Below are 21,371 nucleotides of genomic sequence, written 5' to 3' on the forward strand. Positions count from 1 at the left end.
CTGGGTGATATGGCAAAAAATGAAAATCTCGATTTTTTTGTTTTTTAACTTAATGTTGATTCATGTCGATTTTTATACTGTTAACTGTACTCAGCTAAAAAGGAACTTCATATTTTTTATTAGAATGCATGGCAGCCGGGGGTCACGTGACGCCATGCCAGAAGCAGATTTGTGAATCACGAGGTCTGTGCACTTTGCTAGTTTTTTTATTATTTTCATGTTATAACCAGTGAGATTCAATACACCCAGTTACATATTTGCTCTTTGAGGCAATCATGGCAAACTCCTCAGACTCTGGAGACATTAAAAGACACTTACGTGTTCAAGCTGAGGCCTCTGATGGGCCTGCGAGCTGGGGACTCAAATTGGAAAGTGCGTCAGGAGAAGATATTCAGCGTCAACTGTCCAACATCTCAGTGATGCTGACAAAGGTTGTTGCTGACTTGGAGGATCTCGCTGTAATACGTCGATCGATTACGGCGATGGAAGCAAAGTTCTCCGAGTTGGTCAAAAGAGAGAAAGATGTTGAAAAAAAAATCGATTATCTGGAGTCTTCTGAAAGGGAATTATCCGCTAATCCGCCTGCGTCCAAAACAGACTTGGAATGCATTTTGGAAAAACTGGAATATCTTGAAAATATGAGCTGAAGGAACAATATACAAATTGTTGGAATTCCTGAGCATGAAGAGGGCAGAGATATGGTGAAATTCCTGGATGAGCTCTTCCCAAGTCTGCTCAACATAACAGGCAATAAACTGGAAATCGAGGGAGCTCACAGAGATCCGGCTTTCGGATCTGCTGAGGGACACAGGCCCCGATCAATTCTGGCCAAATTTCTGAGATCATCCGATAAAGATTTCATGTTGCGCCAGGCGAGGAGCAAAGGAAAACTTTCTTGGAAGAATCACAATATTTTCTTGTTCCCGGATTTTGCGAATTCGACAAGAGAGAAATGCGATCGGTTCAAGGAATGTAAAAAACTCTTAAATCAACGGAAGATCGCTTTTGCACTGATGTTTCCGGCCAAACTGAGAATAGACAACAAGGACAGCAGCAAAGTATTTTTATGCCCCAAAAAGGCACTGGCCTTCATACAAACTATGGGTGAGTAAACCATCAGGCATTTCTTATGTGAGTGGACTGACTCGCTGTTCAGTATCTTGACTGTTTAAGGAAGCTGGGCGGCATTTTTTTTTCTTTTTGCCTTGGCTCCGCCTAGCAGCTGGAGTTTGTTTTTGTGGCATGACATTCCAAGAAACATTTGCATTGATGGAAGATCGAAAGACTATTACTGCAGTTTTTACACTGAAGTTCCCGGCCAGATTGAGAATGCACACTATGGATGACCGCAAAATATCTACATGCCACATAAAGGATGTCTTTTATAAAGTTGACGGACTGAGTAAGTCATGGTGTATATTTTTTACATGGCCTCCGAGTGAATTTGACTCGCTCAATACACACTTGATCATCCGAGGAACCGGGATGTCTGTTTTTTTTTTTGTACTGGTTCCGCCTAGCGGCTGGAGTTTGTTTTGTGGAATAACACTGCTTTGGGACAGTGTTGTGGATGAATCTGTTCGTTCTTTGTGCTTATGCCTCCTGTTGGCTGGAGTTTGTTTTTGTGGAGTATTTTTAAGGGACATTAGAATGATTACGTCATCTGCTGCACTCATAACAGCTGTCTCACTGAACAATTGTTTGTCTGGAAACTGAATGGCTTTATATCAGCTGGAATTTGTTTTGTGGAGGAACACACCTTCAAGACAGTTCTGTGAATGAATCTACACTTTCTTTGTGTTTATTCTGCCTGCTGGCTGGGGCCTGTTTTACAAAGTATTTTCCGTTATGTAATTTTGCCTCAAATTTGTATAGATACACCGGGTTTGAGCAATCCAATGGCAAAGTTGTCGCGGGGACTCTCGTATGCGTACATGGACCTTCTGAGTTTAGAGGGATTGACGCCGGTTGGCGCTGTCGTGCGCGGGGTTAATGCGCACTTTTTTCTTTTTTCTGTTTGTTTTGTTCGGGGTGAAGTTCAGGGTTTGATTGTTGCATTAATGTGGTCTGTATAATCTTGCTTTTGACACACAATTTTTTTTTTATTATATCAATATGTCAAATGTTAATGTGAATGGATTATCTCTCTCCACATGGAATGTGAATGGGTTGGGGCACCCCATTAAAAGAAGGAAGGATATCTCTTTTCTTAAGCGTAAGAAATATGATATAGTGTTTCTTCAAGAAACACATCTTTCCCAGCAGGAAGCTGAAAAATTTGAGAAGATATGGGGTGGACATGTTTTCTTTAGTGCTGGCTCGAGTAAGAGTAGGGGAGTTCAAATTTCTCAAACAGATTAATGATAAATTAGGAAGAGTCATTATTGTTTTAGCAGACATTCAGGGGCAAAGGTTGATTTTGGCTAATATTTATGCACCTAACGCTGATGATCAGGGCTTTTTTCTAGATCTTGAAGGGATATTACAAGCCCCTCATGATATAATATTGGGAGGAGACTTTAATTTATTGATGGACTCAGTCTTTGATCATAGTGAAGCAAAAGTGTGTAAGCGTCCTAGAGCAACACTGACGCTTCACAGGATGTGTAAAAATGTTGGTCTTGTAGATATTTGGCGACTTTTGAACCCATCTAGTAGGGACTATACATTTTTTCTGTTGTTGACTGCTCAATTGGAAACATTTTAGTCTCAGATCATGCCCTGGTGAGTTTAGAGGTGTTGCCACACACAGAGAAAAAGAAATCATAAAACTGGCATTTAAATTTATCTGTAAGGGGGTTCGAGGGAAAGGAGGAGGCGAGAACCGGCTTGACAACTTAAATAATAATTTAATAAACAATTTATCCAAAAACACACCAACATAAACACACACAGTACAGCTGCCATTAATTCTCTCTCTCTCGAACTATCGTCCCCGGCCACCTTTATCCCTCGCGCGCCCCATCAGGCTGATTGGGGACCGGGCGTGCGTCATTCCAGCCCGGCCCCGCCCTCCTCAGCTCTACAGTATCCCTTTTGCAAAATCCTGATTTCCAACAAATGTTAAAGACTGAAATCAACGTTTAAATGGAGACCAACTGGTCCTCAGTATCCTCTGTGGGCATGGCTTGGGAGGCACTTAAGACTGTTCTTAGGGGTTGGATCATACCGTATGCCTCATTCATCTAAAAATCTAAAGCACAAGAACTTGTGGAGTTGGAAGGAAATATTAAAAGTGCAGAAGCAGAGCTGAAGCGCCGAATGTCGTCTGATGGCCTCAGAGAATTGACCCGACTGAAATATAGATATAATACTATTTTGTTGTGGAAGGTGGAGTTTTGGTTATTCAGGGCAAGACAGTCATACTTTGAGTCGGGGGACAAAGCAAGGAAGCTTTTGGCTAGATATATAAAGCAGAGAGAGTCTTTTTCTACCATTCCCTCAGTAAAATCTGCTGGTGGTGAAACCTTGGCCATTGATATTAATAATGCTTTTAAAGAATTCTATCTTGATCTCTATAGTTCCACGTCTTCGTCTACTGATGAAGATATTAGAAACTTTGTGGAACCATTAGAACTCCCTAAATTGACGACCGAGCAAAGAAATTCTTTTGATTCCGAGATAACCTTGGAGGAGCTTGACGAGGTAATTAAGGCCTTGCCTACAGGCAAGGCTCCCGGGCCAGACAGCTTTGCCGCTGAATTTTTGAGATATTATGCTACAGAATTGGCTCCAATTTTGTTAGAAGTTTATACAGAATCTTTAAAGAATGGAAAGCTTCCCCCAACCATGACAAAAGCCCGGATCAGTCTGATTCTTAAAAAAGACAAAGATCCAAGTGAGTGAAAGAGTTACCGTCCAATTTCCCTGATCCAGCTAGATGTAAAAATTTTGGCAAAAATTTTGGCTAACCGATTAAGTAAAGTTATGACATCTCATATACATATAGATTAGGTGGGGTTTATTCGGGGCCGTAACTCTTATGATAACATTAGGCGTTTCATTAATGTCATGAGGTCAGTGGCGAATAATCAGTCTCCGGTCTCTGCCATCTCACTTGACGCCGAAAAGGTGTTTGATATGGTAGAATGGGATTATCTTTTTAAGATTTTGGAAATATACGGGTTCGGAAATACTTTTATTGGATGGATTAAGTTACTTTATAGACACCCGGCAGTGGTAGCTCAGCGGTTAAGGCTCTGGGTTACTGATCAGAAGGTCGGGGGTTCAAGCCCCAGCACCGCCAAGATGCCACTGTTGGGCCCTTGAGCAAGGCCCTTGACCCTATCTGCTCCAGGGGCACCATATCATGGCTGACCCTGCACTCTGACCCCAGCCTAGCTGGGATATGTGAAAAAGAAGAATTTCACTGTATATGTGCAAATGTATAATGTGTGATAAATAAAGAAAATTATTATAATTATTAGCGGCGGTACAAACAAATGGATTAATTTCAGATTATTTTACTCTGGATAGGGGCACCCAGCAGGGTTGCCCTCTTTCCCGAGTATTGTTCTGTGTTGGGCCTCATGTATTCAGATAGAAGACAAAGGCAGGCCTAACACAGTCGTAAAAACCTAACTCAAGCCCCCACATACCAGGTCGTAAATCTTACTGATAAAAATTGCGCCAAAATCAAACAAAGGGAGTCCAAAACAGACTACAAATCCCATGAAGCCTTGCTCACTAAAGGATCGAACTCTCAACTCCTATTGGATGAGGCACACAACAGAACGTCCCTCAAACCATGACATCATCAGGAGTAGAAATACCTCTGAAATGCTTCCGGGATTTGCTTCCAGCAACTTTGTTCACAGAGTATAGACGTAGCTCATCGCTGCTCTCATGTGCAACCTCGTGGCACAAGGAAGTAACATCCGACTTGAAACTGTGGCCATACAATCTCCATCTCGCTTGATGAGTTGAGATTACTCTGCGTTCAACTGCACACTCTAATGGATCCGAAGGAGACCGCCGAGCAATCTGCATCTTCATCTGTTTGCCTGCAGAAGTGAATAGATTAAAGATTTCTCTTCCATCTTCAATCAAGTCGACATTTCTGAGTTCTCCGCCAGCCCGTCCAGAATCAACAGCCGTGTCCGCCAACAGAGCGAGGAAACGGCCTCCCGTCATCACCCGAGCCTCAAGGAACCGGGTCGGAGTTAAAGGACGGAGGAACACACATTCTACCTGTGTCCTCATGCGATTCAAGTAAGAGGTTTATGTCTGGGCAGAGATAGAATATTATAGTGTGTTATTCTTGTGTTTCAAGGTTTTTGCTTGTACAGTTTACGGACTGCCATGTCCGCTCATTATTAATACTCAGGGTATTAATTATCACGAATGAGATTTGCTGTATTGTGGTCCAACCAAATTGGACTGTTGTGCATTTTCACCATCGTGGGTGAGACCAGCAACTGATTTTATCCATTAAAGAGTCAAAGAACGCGGGACTGTTTATGAGCCATCCACCACATCTCTGAGCGATAAACTAACAGCTGCTTTCTCTCCCACGATCGCGAAATCGGCTTTAGGGCCGTCACTTTATTCTCTGTCTCTCTCGTACTAACCACACACACACACACACACACACACACACACGCAACCCCTCACAAAAACACACACCCTCATGTGTTATAGGATTATTTTGATTTCCATATCAAATCATATCACTGTTTAGTTTGTAGTTGTAAGTCGGAAGTTTATTGACTGCATTTTATTAATTATTAATTGATATTACTGCATAAATAAACTTTGTTTATATTACATAGAGAAGTGTTTTGGTTTCTTTTGCATACGCCTGTGTCATGCTGACGGGATGTCAGTGCTCGGATTCAAGCCTTCATTCATTGTTTTTTTTCCCGAAAATCGATATTCTTTGGATGTCGATTTTCCTAAGAAAACAATCTAATTTTGAGACTGTTATACTATCTGGTTATTAGTCCCTGATTCCAGGGTGGTGCCCCGTCAATGTTAATCCTTAGTAATATTCTATTGATTTTTGATAATTGATAATTATCTTTGATGATTGTTGAATTTGAATGATCAATAAGCTAGTGTTAATTTTAATTAATGTTTCATCGATGTTTACAATTAACGATTATCTTTGATAATTGTTGATTTAAAGGATTAGAAAAAGCTAACATTGATTCTCATCAATGTTCTATTGATTTTAATAATTAATAATTGTCTTTGATAATTATTAATTATTGCTAATAACCAAACCCGCTCCTAAATGTAGTGCACTACATTTACTGGAGCCCCATATGAGGTTTTAATGAGTTAGATTCAATTAATTAATTTAAATATTAATTAATAACTAAAGAAATAATTATTAATTATTTCTGATAGTAACACTGATCTAAACAACCAGTAAAGCCCTACGTGATAATTGGTGCCCCATGTGAGGCATCCTACGTGCCAGTTCTGTCATAGTGTGTATGCATAAGAATCCAAAGTAATAACTTGAATCATTACTTCAAAGTTTGGTTCTGTTTGACAGTTTACTTCTCAAAACTTGCCAAACATAAGCCAGTGTGGTGTGAAAGTGCTCTTAAGAGTGAATTAGGGGTTGGTAAATTTACTATAGTCTGCTTAAAACCTGCAGTTGTTGTTATTTAACTCCTAATGCTTTCATCTAAATGTTACAGAGAGGTGCCAAGTCACTTCATTGACGTCCACCAAAGAGAGAACGCAGTGAAATTTGCACATTACATAACAGTAGCCCGTAAGCCACAGGTCGAAGCCTCTCAACTGTGTGTTCGTGTCAGCATTATAGCAACTGTAAAACAACAAGCTATCAGAGCCACTGTCACAAGAATTTTTACTGCCCCAGTAAAATGAGTCACCAATCGCCCTGCGTGACTGGAGCTGAAGCTCCACAGAGGTAGTCGACCCAGCGCTGCAAGATGTGGTCGCTGCTGTCCTCCATCTCTCCGTAGAGGAGAGAGATAACCTTAACAGCTACAATATTAGGCGTTGTGATGAAGCATTGCAGGAACTAGTTGATTATGTCAACAACCCGATCGGGAAGCCAATGCACACAATCCCGGACCTAGTGGGCCAAATGTTCCTTCTTCATCACCACAAAACCCACCTCCACCGGGTAACCCCCCACGGACCTCCCATTCCTCAGCATGCTCACTTGCCCCAGTCGGGCTTTCGGATGAGACCGCCGGCTCGTCTCAGGGCGAGTTCGACCTCTTATTCGGGGCCCGGGAAGACGATGAGTTAATTGAGCGCAGCAGCGGGCTCATCCAGTCTGACACGGAGGCTTCGGCTGGGCTTCCTCCTTTGGGTATGGTCACCCAGTCTCAGGCTGACGCGGAGATGACGGACCTGCTTTCCTGGGCAGCCGCGAGCGTCGGGCTAGAGTGGAACCCTCCACTCTCCCCTGAACCCTCGCGGCTTGACGATTGGTTCCTGGGTCCAGAGCGCCGTTCACGGCCACGCCCCGCCCCTGTCCCTTTCTTCCCGGAAGTGCATGAGGAGCTGGCAAGATCGTGGGGGGCACCTTTCACTACCCGATCCAGATCTTTCAGCTCCCCTGCTCTCACTACCCTCGATGCTGGGGCGGCCAAGTGGTATTCGGTGATCCCCCAGGTGGATAAGGCGCCCATAAGCACTTGTGCCAACAGAGCGCCGCCACCTGGCACGGGCACCTGAAGCTCCCGTCCCGCTGGACAAGCTGCCTCCGCCCTGTACACCATGGCTCTCCTGCAGGTACACCAAGCCAAGGCGCTAAAAGAGCTGCACGAGGGTAGTTCTGACCCTGGATTGATGCAGGAACTGCACTCGGCGACTGACCTCGCTCTCCGGGTGACACCCCCCGTGGCCGCCCCCGTGGCCCGGCCCCTGCGTGGAGCCCACCGCTGGAAGCAGACGCCACCCGTCTCACGGCCGGCCGCCAAGAACCCAAGGAAGTCTTCGAAGCGCCCCTGAGATGGGCGACCCAGGGACGAAGAGACTCGCTTCTATGGAGCTGGTAGACAGACCATTCCATACCCCAGTGGAGGGCCGGGAGGAGAATCTTTTGTTTCATTTTTCGCCGCATGCCCAAGAGGCTGCGGTACCCAAAATGTCCACCATCCCATTTCAGCAGGTTTGGCGCTCCAGCGGCGGACCCCCCGCCCCTGCAGGCCCAGCTGTGGCAAAAACATGCCCACACCGGGTTGGTTCCGATGGACTGCGGGGACGATATTCCTCCTCCCCCTTCCTCGACCAATCCTATGGTGGGCGTCAGGAGCCAGATAAGTGCTTTGATGTCTCTGGACTCAGCATGGCCACGGGGTTCGAGCCCCCTCGACGTGGCGCCTCAGACTCTGCCCCACTGCGAGGCCCCACCCGCCGGTACGTCTGACGTGATTGTTCCCTTGGTCCCCCTCGCCCGGAGTTTAGATGTGTGGCTCCTGCTTTCCAACCCGTCGTGATGGCTGACCCGGACCATCCGACTCGGCTACACGATTCAGTTCACCAGGCACACGCCCAGGTTCAGCTACCCTTCTACGGAAGGGTGCGATAGAGCCTGTCCCTCCAGCCGTGATGAAGAAGGGGTTTTACAGCCCCTACTTCATCGTACCAAAGAAAGGAGGTGGGTTTGCAGCCAATCTTTGACCTGTGAGTACTGAACCGTGCCTTGCAAGATGGGCTGGGGCGCCGTATGCAACGGGCACACAGCCACCGGCTCCTGGACTGGCCCGCGGCTGCATTGGCACATCAACTGCCTTGAGTTGTTGGCAGTTCTGCTCGCCCTGCGGAGGTTCCGGCCGTTGATCCAGGGCAAGCACGTGCTGGTCCAGACAGACAACATGGTGACGGCTGCATACATCAAACATCAAGGCAGTCTACACTCCCGTTGCATGTCACAACTCACCCGCCATCTCCTCTTCTGGAGTCAGCAGCGCCTCAAGTCGCTACGAGCCACTCACATCCCGGGTGACCTCAACACCGCAGCGGACGCACTGTCATGACAGGTTACACTCAGGGGAGAGTGGAGACTCCACACCAGGTGGTCCAGCTGATTTGGAGTCAATTCGGTCGAGCACAGGTAGACCTGTTTGCTTCCCAGGAATCCTCCCACCATTTTGGTACACCCTGACCGAGGCACCCCTCGGTATAGACGCGCTGGCACACAGCTGGCCCCCGGAATTACGCAAATATGCATTTCCCCCAGTGAGCCTACTTGCTCAGACCCTGTGCAAGGTCAGGGAGGACGAGGAGCAGGTCATCCTAGTAGCACTCTACTGGCCCACCCAGATGTGGTTCTCGGACCTCACACTCCTCGTGACAGCCCCCCCTGGCGAATTCCCCTGAGGAAGGACCTTCTTTCTCAGGGACGGGGCACCATCTGGCAACTGCAACCAGACCTCTGGAATCTCCACGTCTGGCCCTTGGACAGGACACGGAAGACCTAAATGGCCTACCACCCATGGTGGTAGACATGATCACTCAGGCTAGGGCTTCCTCTACGAGGTGCCTGTATACCTTGAAGTGGCATCTGGTGCGAAGACCCCCAGAGATGTGCAGTCAGATCGGTGCTTTCCTTCCTGCAGGAGAGGCTGGAGGGGCGGCTGTCCCCCTCCACCTTGAAGGTGTATGTAGCTGCTATTTCGGCACATCACGATGCAGTGGATGGTAAGTATTTGGGGAAGCATGACTTGATCATCAGGTTCCTAAGAGGTGCTAGGAGGTTGAATCCCTCCAGACAGTGCCTCATCCCCTCATGGGACCTCTCTGTAGTCCTTCGGGGTCTACAGGGAGCTCCCTTCGAGCCCCTGGAGTCAGTTGAGCTTAAGGCACTCTCTTTGAAGACTGCCCTCCTGACTGTGCTCACTTCCATCAAGAGGGTAGGGGACCTGCAGGCATTCTCTGTCAGTGAATCGTGCCTGGAGTTCAGTCTGGGTTACTCTCATGTGATCCTGAGACCCCGACCGGGCTATGTGCCCAAGGTTCCCATGACCCCTTTTAGGGATCAGGTGGTGAACCTGCAAGCACTGCCCCAGAAGGAGGCAGACCCAGCTTTGGCTTTGCTGATGCCTGTGCGTGCTTTACGCATCTATTTGGATCGCACACAGAGCTTTAGAAGTTCCAAGCAGCTCTTTGTCTGCTTTGGTGGACAGCGGAAAGGAAGCGCTGTCTCCAAACAGAGGATCGCCCACTGGGTTATTGACACCATTGTGATGGCATATAATGTTCAGGACGTGCCGCCCCCCCATGGGGTTATGAGCCCACTCTACTAGGAGTGTAGCGGCCTCCTGGGCCCTGACCAGTGGTGCCTCTTTGGCAGACATCTGCAGAGCAGCAGGCTGGGAAACACCCAACACCTTTGTGAGGTTCTACAATCTCCAGGTTGAGCCGGTTTCGTCCCGTGTATTGTCAGGTACGAGCAGGTAAGTACCGCTTGCGCATAGCGCCTTTCCCCTCCCTTGAGGTGAAGATGTGCGCTTTTGACTCTCAATCATGTTCACAAGCTGTGATCCCTGGATGACTTTCCTCATTAGCGCTGTGGCAGACGAGTTTTCGGAGAAACTCGCTGCAAACCCAGTACGTGTGCTATTTAGGCCCTGTACTGGGGTAGGTGCTCCACATATGCTGGTTCCCCATAGGTGAACTGCATCTTCCTTGGGCAGAGGCCCCTCTGCTCCCGGTCACCATGTTTGTAGAAACTCCTCCCCCCTCGGGTAGGACCTACCATGCGACTTCTCCACATGACATATTTCCGACAAGACTCGGTAAGACCATGTGACGTATTTCCACTCAAAATACCCCCCCCCCCCCCTTCTCTGGGCGGAGTGTGGTCTCCGTGGTGTCTTCCCCTTGGGAGTGACACCACCCCAACGTAGATATTTATGGCCCCCAGTCGATAAACAAATTCTACTCTTTTTGGGGAGAAAAAAGTGGAAAAGAGGCCACGGCTGGGCTAGCCTGTCCCTATTTGTTGGGCAGTCGACTTGTTCCCGAAGGACCGTTCGAAGCTAATAAGAGCGTTGGGGGAGGTTACGTGACAGCCTGGTGCGCTGGCTATGAGGCACACAGTGGTCTGCCCGTCTCGCACCGCCAGTCCACGTAACACAGTTCAGCTAGTTGTGGCGTTTTGTATTGGGACCCCTAGTGTCACTACATCGACACAACTTCGAGTTAGTGACAGACAGGGAACGTCCTGGTTACTTTCGGAACCTCCGTTCCCTGATGGAGGGAACGAGACGTTGTGTCCCTCCTGCCACAACAATGAACTACCCACTGAAATGGCCGGTACCTTGTCTTGACTCCTCAGCACAAAACCTGAATGAATGGTTGCATACCAGCTATTTTTATACCCATATGTCCGGGGGAGTGGCATGCAAATTCCACTCGCCAATTGGCCTTTTTACAAAAGCAGAGGTGTTTGGGGCTCCCAAGAGTGACCCCTTGTGTCACTATATCGACACAATGTCTCGTTCCCTCCACCAGGACGTTTAGTTGGGTATGTGTTTTATTGATTTTGTTTGAATGTATATCTTGTTTTTTATATATATATTTTTTGTATTTATTTTATTTTGATGATCTAATTGTTGGCAACCACAGTTCTGCATGTTTGGGTGGGGGGGGGGGGGGAGGTTGTTAATGTGAATAATTGATTCCATTTTTTATGTTGTGTTTGTTTGTTTTATTTTTGGAATCAATAAAATTGTTAGTAACAAAAAAGAATGCATGGCAGCCTGGTTAGAGAAATCAAAGTTCTTTTCATTATAGAAAACATAGGTTTGTAAGACAAATGCACAAAAAACACCTTACCCATCAAGTGCACCTCACAGGAAGTAGTCAACAGTAAATATAAAATAAATTAAAATCTTATACATTTAAAATAACCCAGATGTTCAGAAATGTGATAATGATAAAAATAAGGAAACTGCAAGATACTTTTTAACCAGTGTAGGAATTAATGTTTATCTAAAGTCTATCTAGAAATGAATATCTAGAAATTATGAAGTTTATCTAGAAAGTACTCATCACAAGTATATCAAACCATTTGTACAGTGCATTCAGAAAGTATTCAGACCCCTTCATTTTTTTTCACATTTTGTTATATTGCAGCCTTATGCTAAAACTCTTTAAATGATTTTTTCACATCAATTTACAATACATAGCCCATAATGACAAAACAAAAACCAGATTTTTGATAAATTTGCACATTTAGAAAAAAAGCTAAAAAAACAAAACTGAAATATCAAATTGACAGACCCTTAACTCAGTACTTAGTTGAAGCACCTTTGGCAGCGATTACAGCCTTAAGTCTGTTTGGGTATGATGCGACATGCTTTGCACACCTGGATTTGGGGATTTGCTACTATTCTTCTCTGCAGATCCTCTCAAGCTCTGTCAGGTTGGATGGGGACTGTCTGTGGACAGCCATTTTCAGGTCTCTCCAGAGATGTTCCATTGGGTTCAAATCCGGGCTCTGGCTGGGCCACTCAAGGACATTCACAGAGTTGTCCCTAAGCCACTCTTGCATTGTCTTGGCTATGTGCTTAGGGTCATTGTCCTGTTGGAAGGTGAACCTTTGGCCCACTCTGAGGTCCTGAGTGCTCTGGACCAGGTTTTCTTTAAGGATATCTCTGTATTTTGCTGTATTCAGCTTTCCTTCAACCCTTACCAGTCCCCCTGTCCCTGCCGCTGAAAAACACCCCCACAGCATGATGCTACCACTACCATGCTTCTCCGCTGGGATGGTATTGCACAGGTGATGAGTGATGCCTGGTTTCCTCCAGACATGATGCTTGGAATTGAGGCCAAATAGTTCAATCTTCATTTCATCAGACCAGAGAATCTTTTTTCTCACAGTCTAAGAGGATTTTAGGTGCTTTTTTGCAAATTCCAAGCAGGCTTTCATGTGTCTTGCACTGAGGAGAGGATTCCGTCTGGCCACTCTGCCATAATGCCCAGATTGGTGGAGTGTTGCAGTGATGGTTGTCCCCATCTCCACACATGTTCTCAGGAGCTCAACCAGAGTGACAACTGGGTTCTTGGTCAGCTCTCTTACCAAGGCCCTTCTCCCCTGATTGCTCAGTTTGGCCGGGCGGCCAGCTCTAGGAAGAGTCCTGGTTGTTCCAAACTTCTTCCATTTAAGAATTATAGAGGCCACTGTGCTCTTGGGACCCTTCAGTGCAGCCTAAATGTTTTGTAGTCTTCCCCAGATCTGTGCCGTGACACAGTCCTGTCTCTGAGCTCTGCAGGCAGTTCCTTTGACCTCATGGCTTGGTTTTTGCTCTGATATTCATTTTCAGCTGTGAGACCTTATATAGACAGGTGTGTGCCTTTCCAAATCATGTCCATTCAGTTGAATTTGCAAAAGGTGGACTCCAATCAAAGTTTAGAAACATCTCAAAGATGATCCTGGGAAATGGGATGCACCTGAGCTAAATTTCAAGTGTCATAGCAAAGGGTGTGACTACTATGTCAGTGTGATATTTCAGTTTTTTATTTTTAATACATTTGCAAAGTTATCAAAAATCTGGGTTTTGCTTTGTCATTATGGGGTATGGAGTGTAGATGTGAAAAAAATAATTTAAAGCATTTTAGCATGAGGTTACAACATAACAAAATGTGAAAAAAATGAAGGGGTCTTAATACTTTATGAATGCACTGTATGTATAATCATAAACCCTTCACAGCACCCTCTAGCATGTGTTTGGGGTCCACACTGAGCATTACTATGAAATGATAAATGATTAACATTACAATCCAAATCACAAAATTTGTCATCCCTCCCCAAATGTTGGCTGTAGATCCAGCACACTTGAAACACGTCACAGATCAAAGCAATTATTAGCAATCTATCGGAATCATCATGGTAATAGAAGAAGTGGTGGATGTTTGATTCTCTCAATTATACCCTATCCAGATGATCTGATATAAAGCGATCTGTAACTGTCAGGTCCGTAATGTTTTATTATGGGTATTTAAAGACAAGAATGGAGACCCATTTTGTTCATCTACATGAGCACAACGCCGGCATATTTAAACATCATGGATGAGGTCGAGCTAAAATCACACTGTACAATAGCATACACCGGCTTTTATATCAGTCTACATGTTGTTAACCTGTTATGTTCATTTGGAGCACACACACATTTGCAGCTGATCAGATTGTGGGCGACATCAGTCCAAGCACTGTGAACATACTTTTCCTTATTCAGCCTTTGGTGGATTGAAAATGTATCTATTTTGTAGCGAAGACACCGGGGCAGTAGTGTTAAGATCCATGTGCAGTTTAATAAGGCAAATAAATAGTAAGAACAAAGTAACAAAACAAAGAGCAAAAACAAAGGCAGGCAAGGGATCGATACACAGATAGGCAGTCCAGAAAGGCAAACAAAGTAAGTCCGATAGGCAGGGGGGTAATCCAATAAACAGGCAGTAAATCCAAAACACTCACAAGAAGGCTGGGGAATTCAGAGAACAGGCAGGAGTCAAACACAGGGTAATCAATGATAGTAATAACGCTCAGAATTGTAGACTAGGCAAACAAGACTTCGCGTTGAATGCGTGGAAACTGGGAACTTAAATAGACAGGGTTAAATGTGATACAGGTGGAAGAGTAATCAGTCTGACTGGAGGATTATGGGAAATGTAGATCGTGAAATGTTAAATCTCAGGTGATGGTGACCTCTGGCGGAGTTCGGGAGAGATGGCAGGCGCTGCGGGTGTAACATATTTATAGCATTTACATATATTGTTATGCAAAACCTCCATTCCTCAATTAAAAAAAACTAAAATGGTGTCAAAACAAATCTGAATTAATCGCCCAGCCCTACATATGTGTTCTTAGGAGTGTCAACTCTTATTCATTCTGTGACTAGTATTATCTCTTGATTGTGCATTTTAATTTACAGTTTTTAAGTATGTGTTCTTCATCCATTTTTGTCACATCTGTAATGCAAGTTCATTTCATTATCTAAACTGGGAAAAAAACAATTGTCTAGACTAAATGTTTACTGATGTCTGGACTGTATGTGCAGGCTTTGGGATTATACATGCGAAGTACATAAAAGTGAAGTTAAACTTCATATTTTCACTGCAAATGTCAAGTCTGTAACGCTGGAATTAACCTTTTAATGTTTCCAAAATCATAAAAAAATCTCCAGGGACAATGACTCTGGATTAGGATTTCTGCCTAAAGCCTTAATTTGTTTGTTTATAAGAATAGTTCACCCAAATATGAAAATTGTCATTATGTACTCATCCTCATGTTATTCCCAACATGTATGACTTTCCTTCTGTGACTGTGGCTCACATTTAATCTAAATTACTATAATCATGAAATGCAGTTATCAGACAGAATTGATGCACAGCAAAAATCACAAATATATAATGGACGCTTGTGTTCTGCCATTAAATTAGCATTCAATTTGATTTATTTTACGTTTGTCCCTTTTGAAATGATTTCTCTTAATTTATTCATTGTGTAGAGCTGATGGAAGAGCAAGAGGAACATCAAGAACTGAATGAAGTGGAGGAGAAACATCAGTATCAGAAACATCATGATTTTATAATTGGAGAAAAGACAGAAAATAATTTCTCACCAAAAAAGCCTCAAAGAAGAGCACCCAAAAATACTTTCACCTGCTCTCAGTGTGGAAAGAGTTTCAAATGTAAAAGCAGTCTTAATAAACACATGAGAGTTCATACTGGAGAGAAACCTTACAAGTGCTCACACTGTGAAAAGAGTTTCACTCTGTCAAACAGCTTGAGATCACACGAGAGAATTCATACTGGAGAGAAACCTTACAAGTGCTCACACTGTGGAAAGAGTTTCATTCAGTCAGAAAGCCTGAAAACACATGAGAGAATTCATACTGGAGAGAAACCATACAAGTGCTCACACTGTGGAAAGAGTTTCATTCAGTCACAAAACCTGAAAACACACGAGAGAATTCATACTGGAGAGAAACCTTACAAGTGCTCACAATGTGAAAAGAGTTTCTCTCTGTCAAACAGCTTGAGATCACACGAGAGAATTCATACTGGAGAGAAACCTTACAAGTGCTCACACTGTGGAAAGAGTTTCACTCAGTCAGACCATTTAAAATCACATGAGAGAATTCATACTGGAGAGAAACCTTACAAGTGCTCACACTGTGAAAAGAGTTTCACTCGGTCAGAAAGCCTGAAAACACATGAGAGAATTCATACTGGAGAGAAACCATACAAGTGCTCACACTGTGAAAAGAGTTTCACTCTGTCAAACAGTTTGAGATCACACGAGAGAATTCATACTGGAGAGAAACCTTACAAGTGCTCACAATGTGAAAAGAGTTTCATTCAGTCAGAAAGCCTGAAAACACATGAGAGAACTCATACTGGAGAGAAACCATACAAGTGCTCACACTGTGGAAAGAGTTTCATTCAGTCACAAAACCTGAAAACACACGAGAGAATTCATACTGGAGAGAAACCTTACAAGTGTTCACAATGTGAAAAGAGTTTCTCTCTGTCAAACAGCTTGAGATCACACGAGAGAATTCATACTGGAGAGAAACCTTACAAGTGCGCACACTGTGGAAAGTGTTTCACTCAGTCAGACCATTTAAAAACACATGAGAGAATTCATACTGGAGAGAAACCTTACAAGTGCTCTCACTGTGAAAAGAGTTTCACTCGGTCAGAAAGCCTGAAAACACATGAGAGAACTCATACTGGAGAGAAACCATACAAGTGTTCACACTGTGGAAAGAGTTTCATTCAGTCACAAAACCTGAAAACACACGAGAGAATTCATACTGGAGAGAAACTTTACAAGTGCTCACAGTGTGAAAAGAGTTTCACTCTGTCAAACAGCTTGAGAACACATGAGAGAATTCATACTGGAGAGAAACCTTACAAGTGCTCACACTGTGGAAAGAGTTTCACTCAGTCAAACAGCTTGAAATCACACGAGAGAATTCATACTGGAGAGAAACCTTACAAGTGCTCACACTGTGGAAAGAGTTTCACTCTGTCAAACACCTTGAGATCACACGAGAGAATTCATACTGGAGAGAAACCTTACAAGTGCTCACACTGTGAAAAGAGTTTCATTCAGTCAAACAGCTTGAGATTACATGAAAGAATTCATACTGGATAGTCTTTTCCAATGGGCTAGTTGCACAAGGTGACGCCTGTGAGCTTTCACCACACGAATGTGTGCATGTTTACGTCTGGTTGTATGAGCGGTTGTATGAGTGCTCACTGAAACTGAGTGAGAACACATGGTGTGATCGCGTTGTTGCTTTGAGAATAAACTTCCAAAGAGACTTGGTTGAGACCAGCATGAGCGTGTTTAAAAGTAAAGAAAGAAATGAGAGTGGTTTATCAGTGACGGTAGATAACATTCACTTTACATTGTTGTGTGCCTCAACCAGCAGTGACGAGCTGACCAATGATATGAAGTAAATAATGTTAAAATTGTAGGTAACACTTTACAATAAGTTTCTGTACATCAGCATGCAATAGCTAACATGAAATAACAGCTATCAATACTTTTACAGCATTTATCAACCTTGATTCATTTTGATTTCTATCTATACATTTACATTGGGCATATGAATGAATGGTATTTGACAAAAAACAATAATATATTTAAATGAAACATTAACCAAATGCATTAACCAATGTTTACGAATTGAACCTTATTGTAAAGTGTTACCATAAAGTTGCATGTGTAATCAGATGTAAGACGCAAACAGAAATTGTAACTTTATAAATGTGTTGGTTGTTGTCCAACAGAGGATTAATATGACCTTATTTACCCTGCAGTTGTACAACCCCAAAACCGAAAAAGTTGGGACAGTAAGGAAAATGCTAATAAAAACAAAAATGAGTGATTTGTAAATTATATTCACCCTTTGCTATATTGAAAGCACTACAACTACACATTAAATGATGTTTTAACCTGTGAATGTAATTGTTTTTTTTTTAAATGTACAGTAATTTCAAATCAGATGATTGCAACACACTCCAAAAAAAGTTGGGACAGTTGAGTGTTTACCACTGTGAAACATCGCCATTTTTTCTAATAACACTTATTAAGCATTTAGGCACTGAAGACACAAGTTTGTTAAGTTTAGAAAGTGGAATTTTCCCCCATTCATACTGTGCGCTTCATAATGCGCCACACATTCTCAACTGGAGATGGTCAGGACTGCAGACAGGCCAATCTAGCACCCACACTCTCTGCTTACACAGTCATGCACTTTTAATCTAGGCAGTATGTGGTTTGATGTTGTCATGCTTCAAACCACATACTGATGAAAATGCAGGGACATCCCTGGGAAAGATGGTGCTGGATGGCAGTATATGTTGCTCCAAAATCCCTTTTGCAAAACCCTGAATTCCAAAAAATCTTAAAGATTGAAATCAATGTTTATATGGAGACCAACTGGTCCTCAGTATCCTCTGTGGGCATGGCTTGGGAGGCACTTAAGGAGGTTCTTAGGGGCCGGATCATACAGTATGCCTCATTCACCAAAAAAATCCAAAGCACAAGAACTCGTGGAATTGGAAGGGAATATTAAAGGTGCTAAGGCAGAGCTGAAGTGCCGAATGTCGTCTAATGGCCTCAGAGAATTGACCCGATTGAAATACAGATATAATACTATTTTGTCACAGAAGGTGGAGTTTTGGCTATTCAGGGCAAGACAGTCATACTTTGAGTCCGGGGACAAGGCAGGAAATCTTCTGGCTATATATATAAAACAGAGAGAGTCATTTTCTACCATTCCCTCATTGAAATCTGCTGGTGGTGAAATACTTACCTCCGCCATTGATATTAATAATGCGTTTAAAGAATTCTATCTTGATCTCTATAGTTCCATGTCTTCGTCTACTGATGAGGATATTAGAAACTTTGTGAACCATTAGAACTTCCTAAAGTGACGACTGAGCAAAAAAATTCTCTTGATTATGAAATAAGGATCTTGGAGGAGCTTGGCGAGGTAATTAAGGCCTTGCCTGTTGGTAAGGCTCCGGGACCAGATGGCTTTGCCGCTGAGTTTTTTAGATCTTATGCTACAGAATTGGCTCCACTTTTGCTAGTTTATGCGGAATCATTAAAGAATGGAAAGCTTCCGCCAACTATGATGCAAGCCCGGATCAGTCTGATTCTTAAAAAGGACAAAGATCCAAGCGAGTGTAAGAGTTAATGTCCAAATTCCCTGATCCAGCTAGATGTTAAAATATTGTAAAAAATTTTGGCTAACCGATTAAGTGAAGTTATGACATCTCTTACACATATACACTACCGGTCAAAACCTTTGAAACACTTGACTGAAATGTTTCTCATGATCTTAAAAATATTTTGATCTGAAGGCATATGCTTAAATGTTTTAAATTAGTTTTGTAGACAAAAATATAACTGTGCCACCATATTAATTACAAATCTAAAATGTAATAAAAAAAATATTTTTGAAATTGATGAATTGGACCAAATAACAAAAATAAGCAGCCAATAAGTGCCCAACATAGATGGGAACTCCTTCAATACTGTTTAAAAAGCATCCCAGGGTGATACCTCAATAAGTTGGTTGAGAAAATGTCAAGAGTACATGTCTTCTAATTCTAGGCAAAGGGTGACTACTTTGAAGATTAAATATAACACAGTTTTGATTTATTTTGTATTTTTAGTCACAACATAATTCCCATCGTTCCATTTATGTTATTCCATAGTTTTGGTGACTTTACTATTATTCTAAAATGGGAAGAAAAAAATTATAATAAAGAATGAGTAAGTGTGTAAAGGGGTTAGAGGCAAAGGAGGAGGCGAGAACCGGCTTAACAATATAAATAATATTTAATTAAATAAAAAGACACACAAACTCATACAGGTCAGCTGCCCATAATTCTCTCTCTCTCAGAAAGCCTGAAAACACATGAGAGAACTCATACTGGAGAGAAACCATACAAGTGCTCACACTGTGGAAAGAGTTTCATTCAGTCACAAAACCTGAAAACACACGAGAGAATTCATACTGGAGAGAAACCTTACAAGTGTTCACAAAGTGAAAAGAGTTTCTCTCTGTCAAACAGCTTGAGATCACACAAGAGAATACTAGAGAGAAACCTTACAAGTGCGCACACTGTGGAAAGTGTTTCACTCAGTCAGACCATTTAAAAACACATGAGAGAATTCATACTGGAGAGAAATCTTACAAGTGCTCTCACTGTGAAAAGAGTTTCACTCGGTCAGAAAGCCTGAAAACACATGAGAGAACTCATACTGGAGAGAAACCATACAAGTGCTCACACTGTGGAAAGAGTTTCATTCAGTCACAAAACCTGAAAACACACGGGAGAATTCATACTGGAGAGAAACTTTACAAGTACTCACAATGTGAAAAGAGTTTCACTCTGTCAAACAGCTTGAGAACACATGAGAGAATTCATACTGGAGAGAAACCTTACAAGTTGCTGAGCTGCCTTCATCGGTCGCCTTTATTTCTCGCTCGCCTCATCAGGCTGATTGGGGTCTGGGCGTCTGTCATTCCGCCCGGCCCTGCCCTTCTCCACGCTACACTCCTTAATGCGTTGCCTCAGGCCGGGGAGCTCCCGGCATGACGTACATCTCCCCCTCCTCTCCGGGGTGGGGGGCGTGCCTTGCACCCTGCCTGCCGGCGGGTCATCCCCGCCTTCCTCGACCTGGGAGGGAAAAAAAAAAGGCGAGGGAAAGGCCAACCTGGAGCAACAGTGCGAGAGAGAGAGGAGAGAGAGAAAAAGCTCACTCACCGGTTCTCTGATGTGCCGTCGCGTGGTCCCCGATCACTCCTCCACCCTCTCAGGCAGATGACAGCCGCTCCTGCCCGGGCGGACCGGATTCAAACCTCCGACCCCCAGAGGACAGAAGGCCCTTCACTTTTCTGGCGGCATGTGGGGACACTCCTCCGCCCCTGGCAGTGACTCCATCGCTCCAGGCGGTCGGGGAGTCCCGTCCCTCCTCACCTCGCAGACAGCGGCCATTCCCCGCGTCCAGGCGGTCGGGCTACTCCGTCCTCCAGCGGATGGCAGCGGCGCTCCCCTGGGTGGACGGCAGTGTCGAGGACTCTACGATGGGCATCCCTCCTCCCTCCCGTGTTTCGGCACCAATGTAAAGGGGTTAGAGGCAAAGGAGAAGGCGAGAACCGGCTTAACAATATAAATAATATTTAATTAAATAAAAAGACACTTATGTCTTCGGTCGCCTTTATCCCTCGCTCACCTCATCAGGCTGATTGGTGTCCGGGCGTCTGTCATTCCACCTGGCCCCACCCTCCTCTGCGCTACAAAGTGTTTCATAAATTTTGACCGGTATTGTAGATCAAGTGGAGTTTATTCGGGGCCGTAGCTCCTCTGATAACATTAGGGGTTTCATTAATATCATGTGT

At 43.9% G+C, this 21,371-nt stretch overlaps 2 protein-coding genes across 3 annotated transcripts in view; both read left to right on the plus strand.

Annotated features, from left to right (window-relative positions):
• LOC127418542 (uncharacterized) overlaps positions 1–21,371 on the plus strand; it is a 164,512-nt gene that overhangs the window by 124,088 nt on the left and 19,053 nt on the right. Inside the window, 5 exon segments of the mRNA XM_051659121.1 lie at positions 15,447–17,100; positions 17,217–17,337; positions 17,743–17,805; positions 19,919–20,054; positions 20,057–20,562. Coding sequence (XP_051515081.1) covers positions 15,447–17,100; positions 17,217–17,337; positions 17,743–17,805; positions 19,919–20,054; positions 20,057–20,562 — 2,480 coding nt within the window.
• Positions 1–21,371, plus strand: part of LOC127418573 (zinc finger protein 501-like) — a 116,765-nt gene that overhangs the window by 54,882 nt on the left and 40,512 nt on the right. The window contains exon 1 of one of the 2 annotated variants that reach the window (XM_051659191.1): positions 489–5,211. The exons of the other annotated variant lie outside the window; for it this stretch is intronic. The gene's annotated coding sequence lies outside the window, so the exon portion shown is untranslated. Of the gene's footprint in view, positions 1–488; positions 5,212–21,371 lie in introns of those variants that run through there. 2 annotated transcript variants of the gene reach the window in all.

The sequence above is a fragment of the Myxocyprinus asiaticus genome, chromosome 28 (assembly GCF_019703515.2).
Source record: "Myxocyprinus asiaticus isolate MX2 ecotype Aquarium Trade chromosome 28, UBuf_Myxa_2, whole genome shotgun sequence".
Lineage (NCBI taxonomy): Eukaryota > Metazoa > Chordata > Actinopteri > Cypriniformes > Catostomidae > Myxocyprinus > Myxocyprinus asiaticus.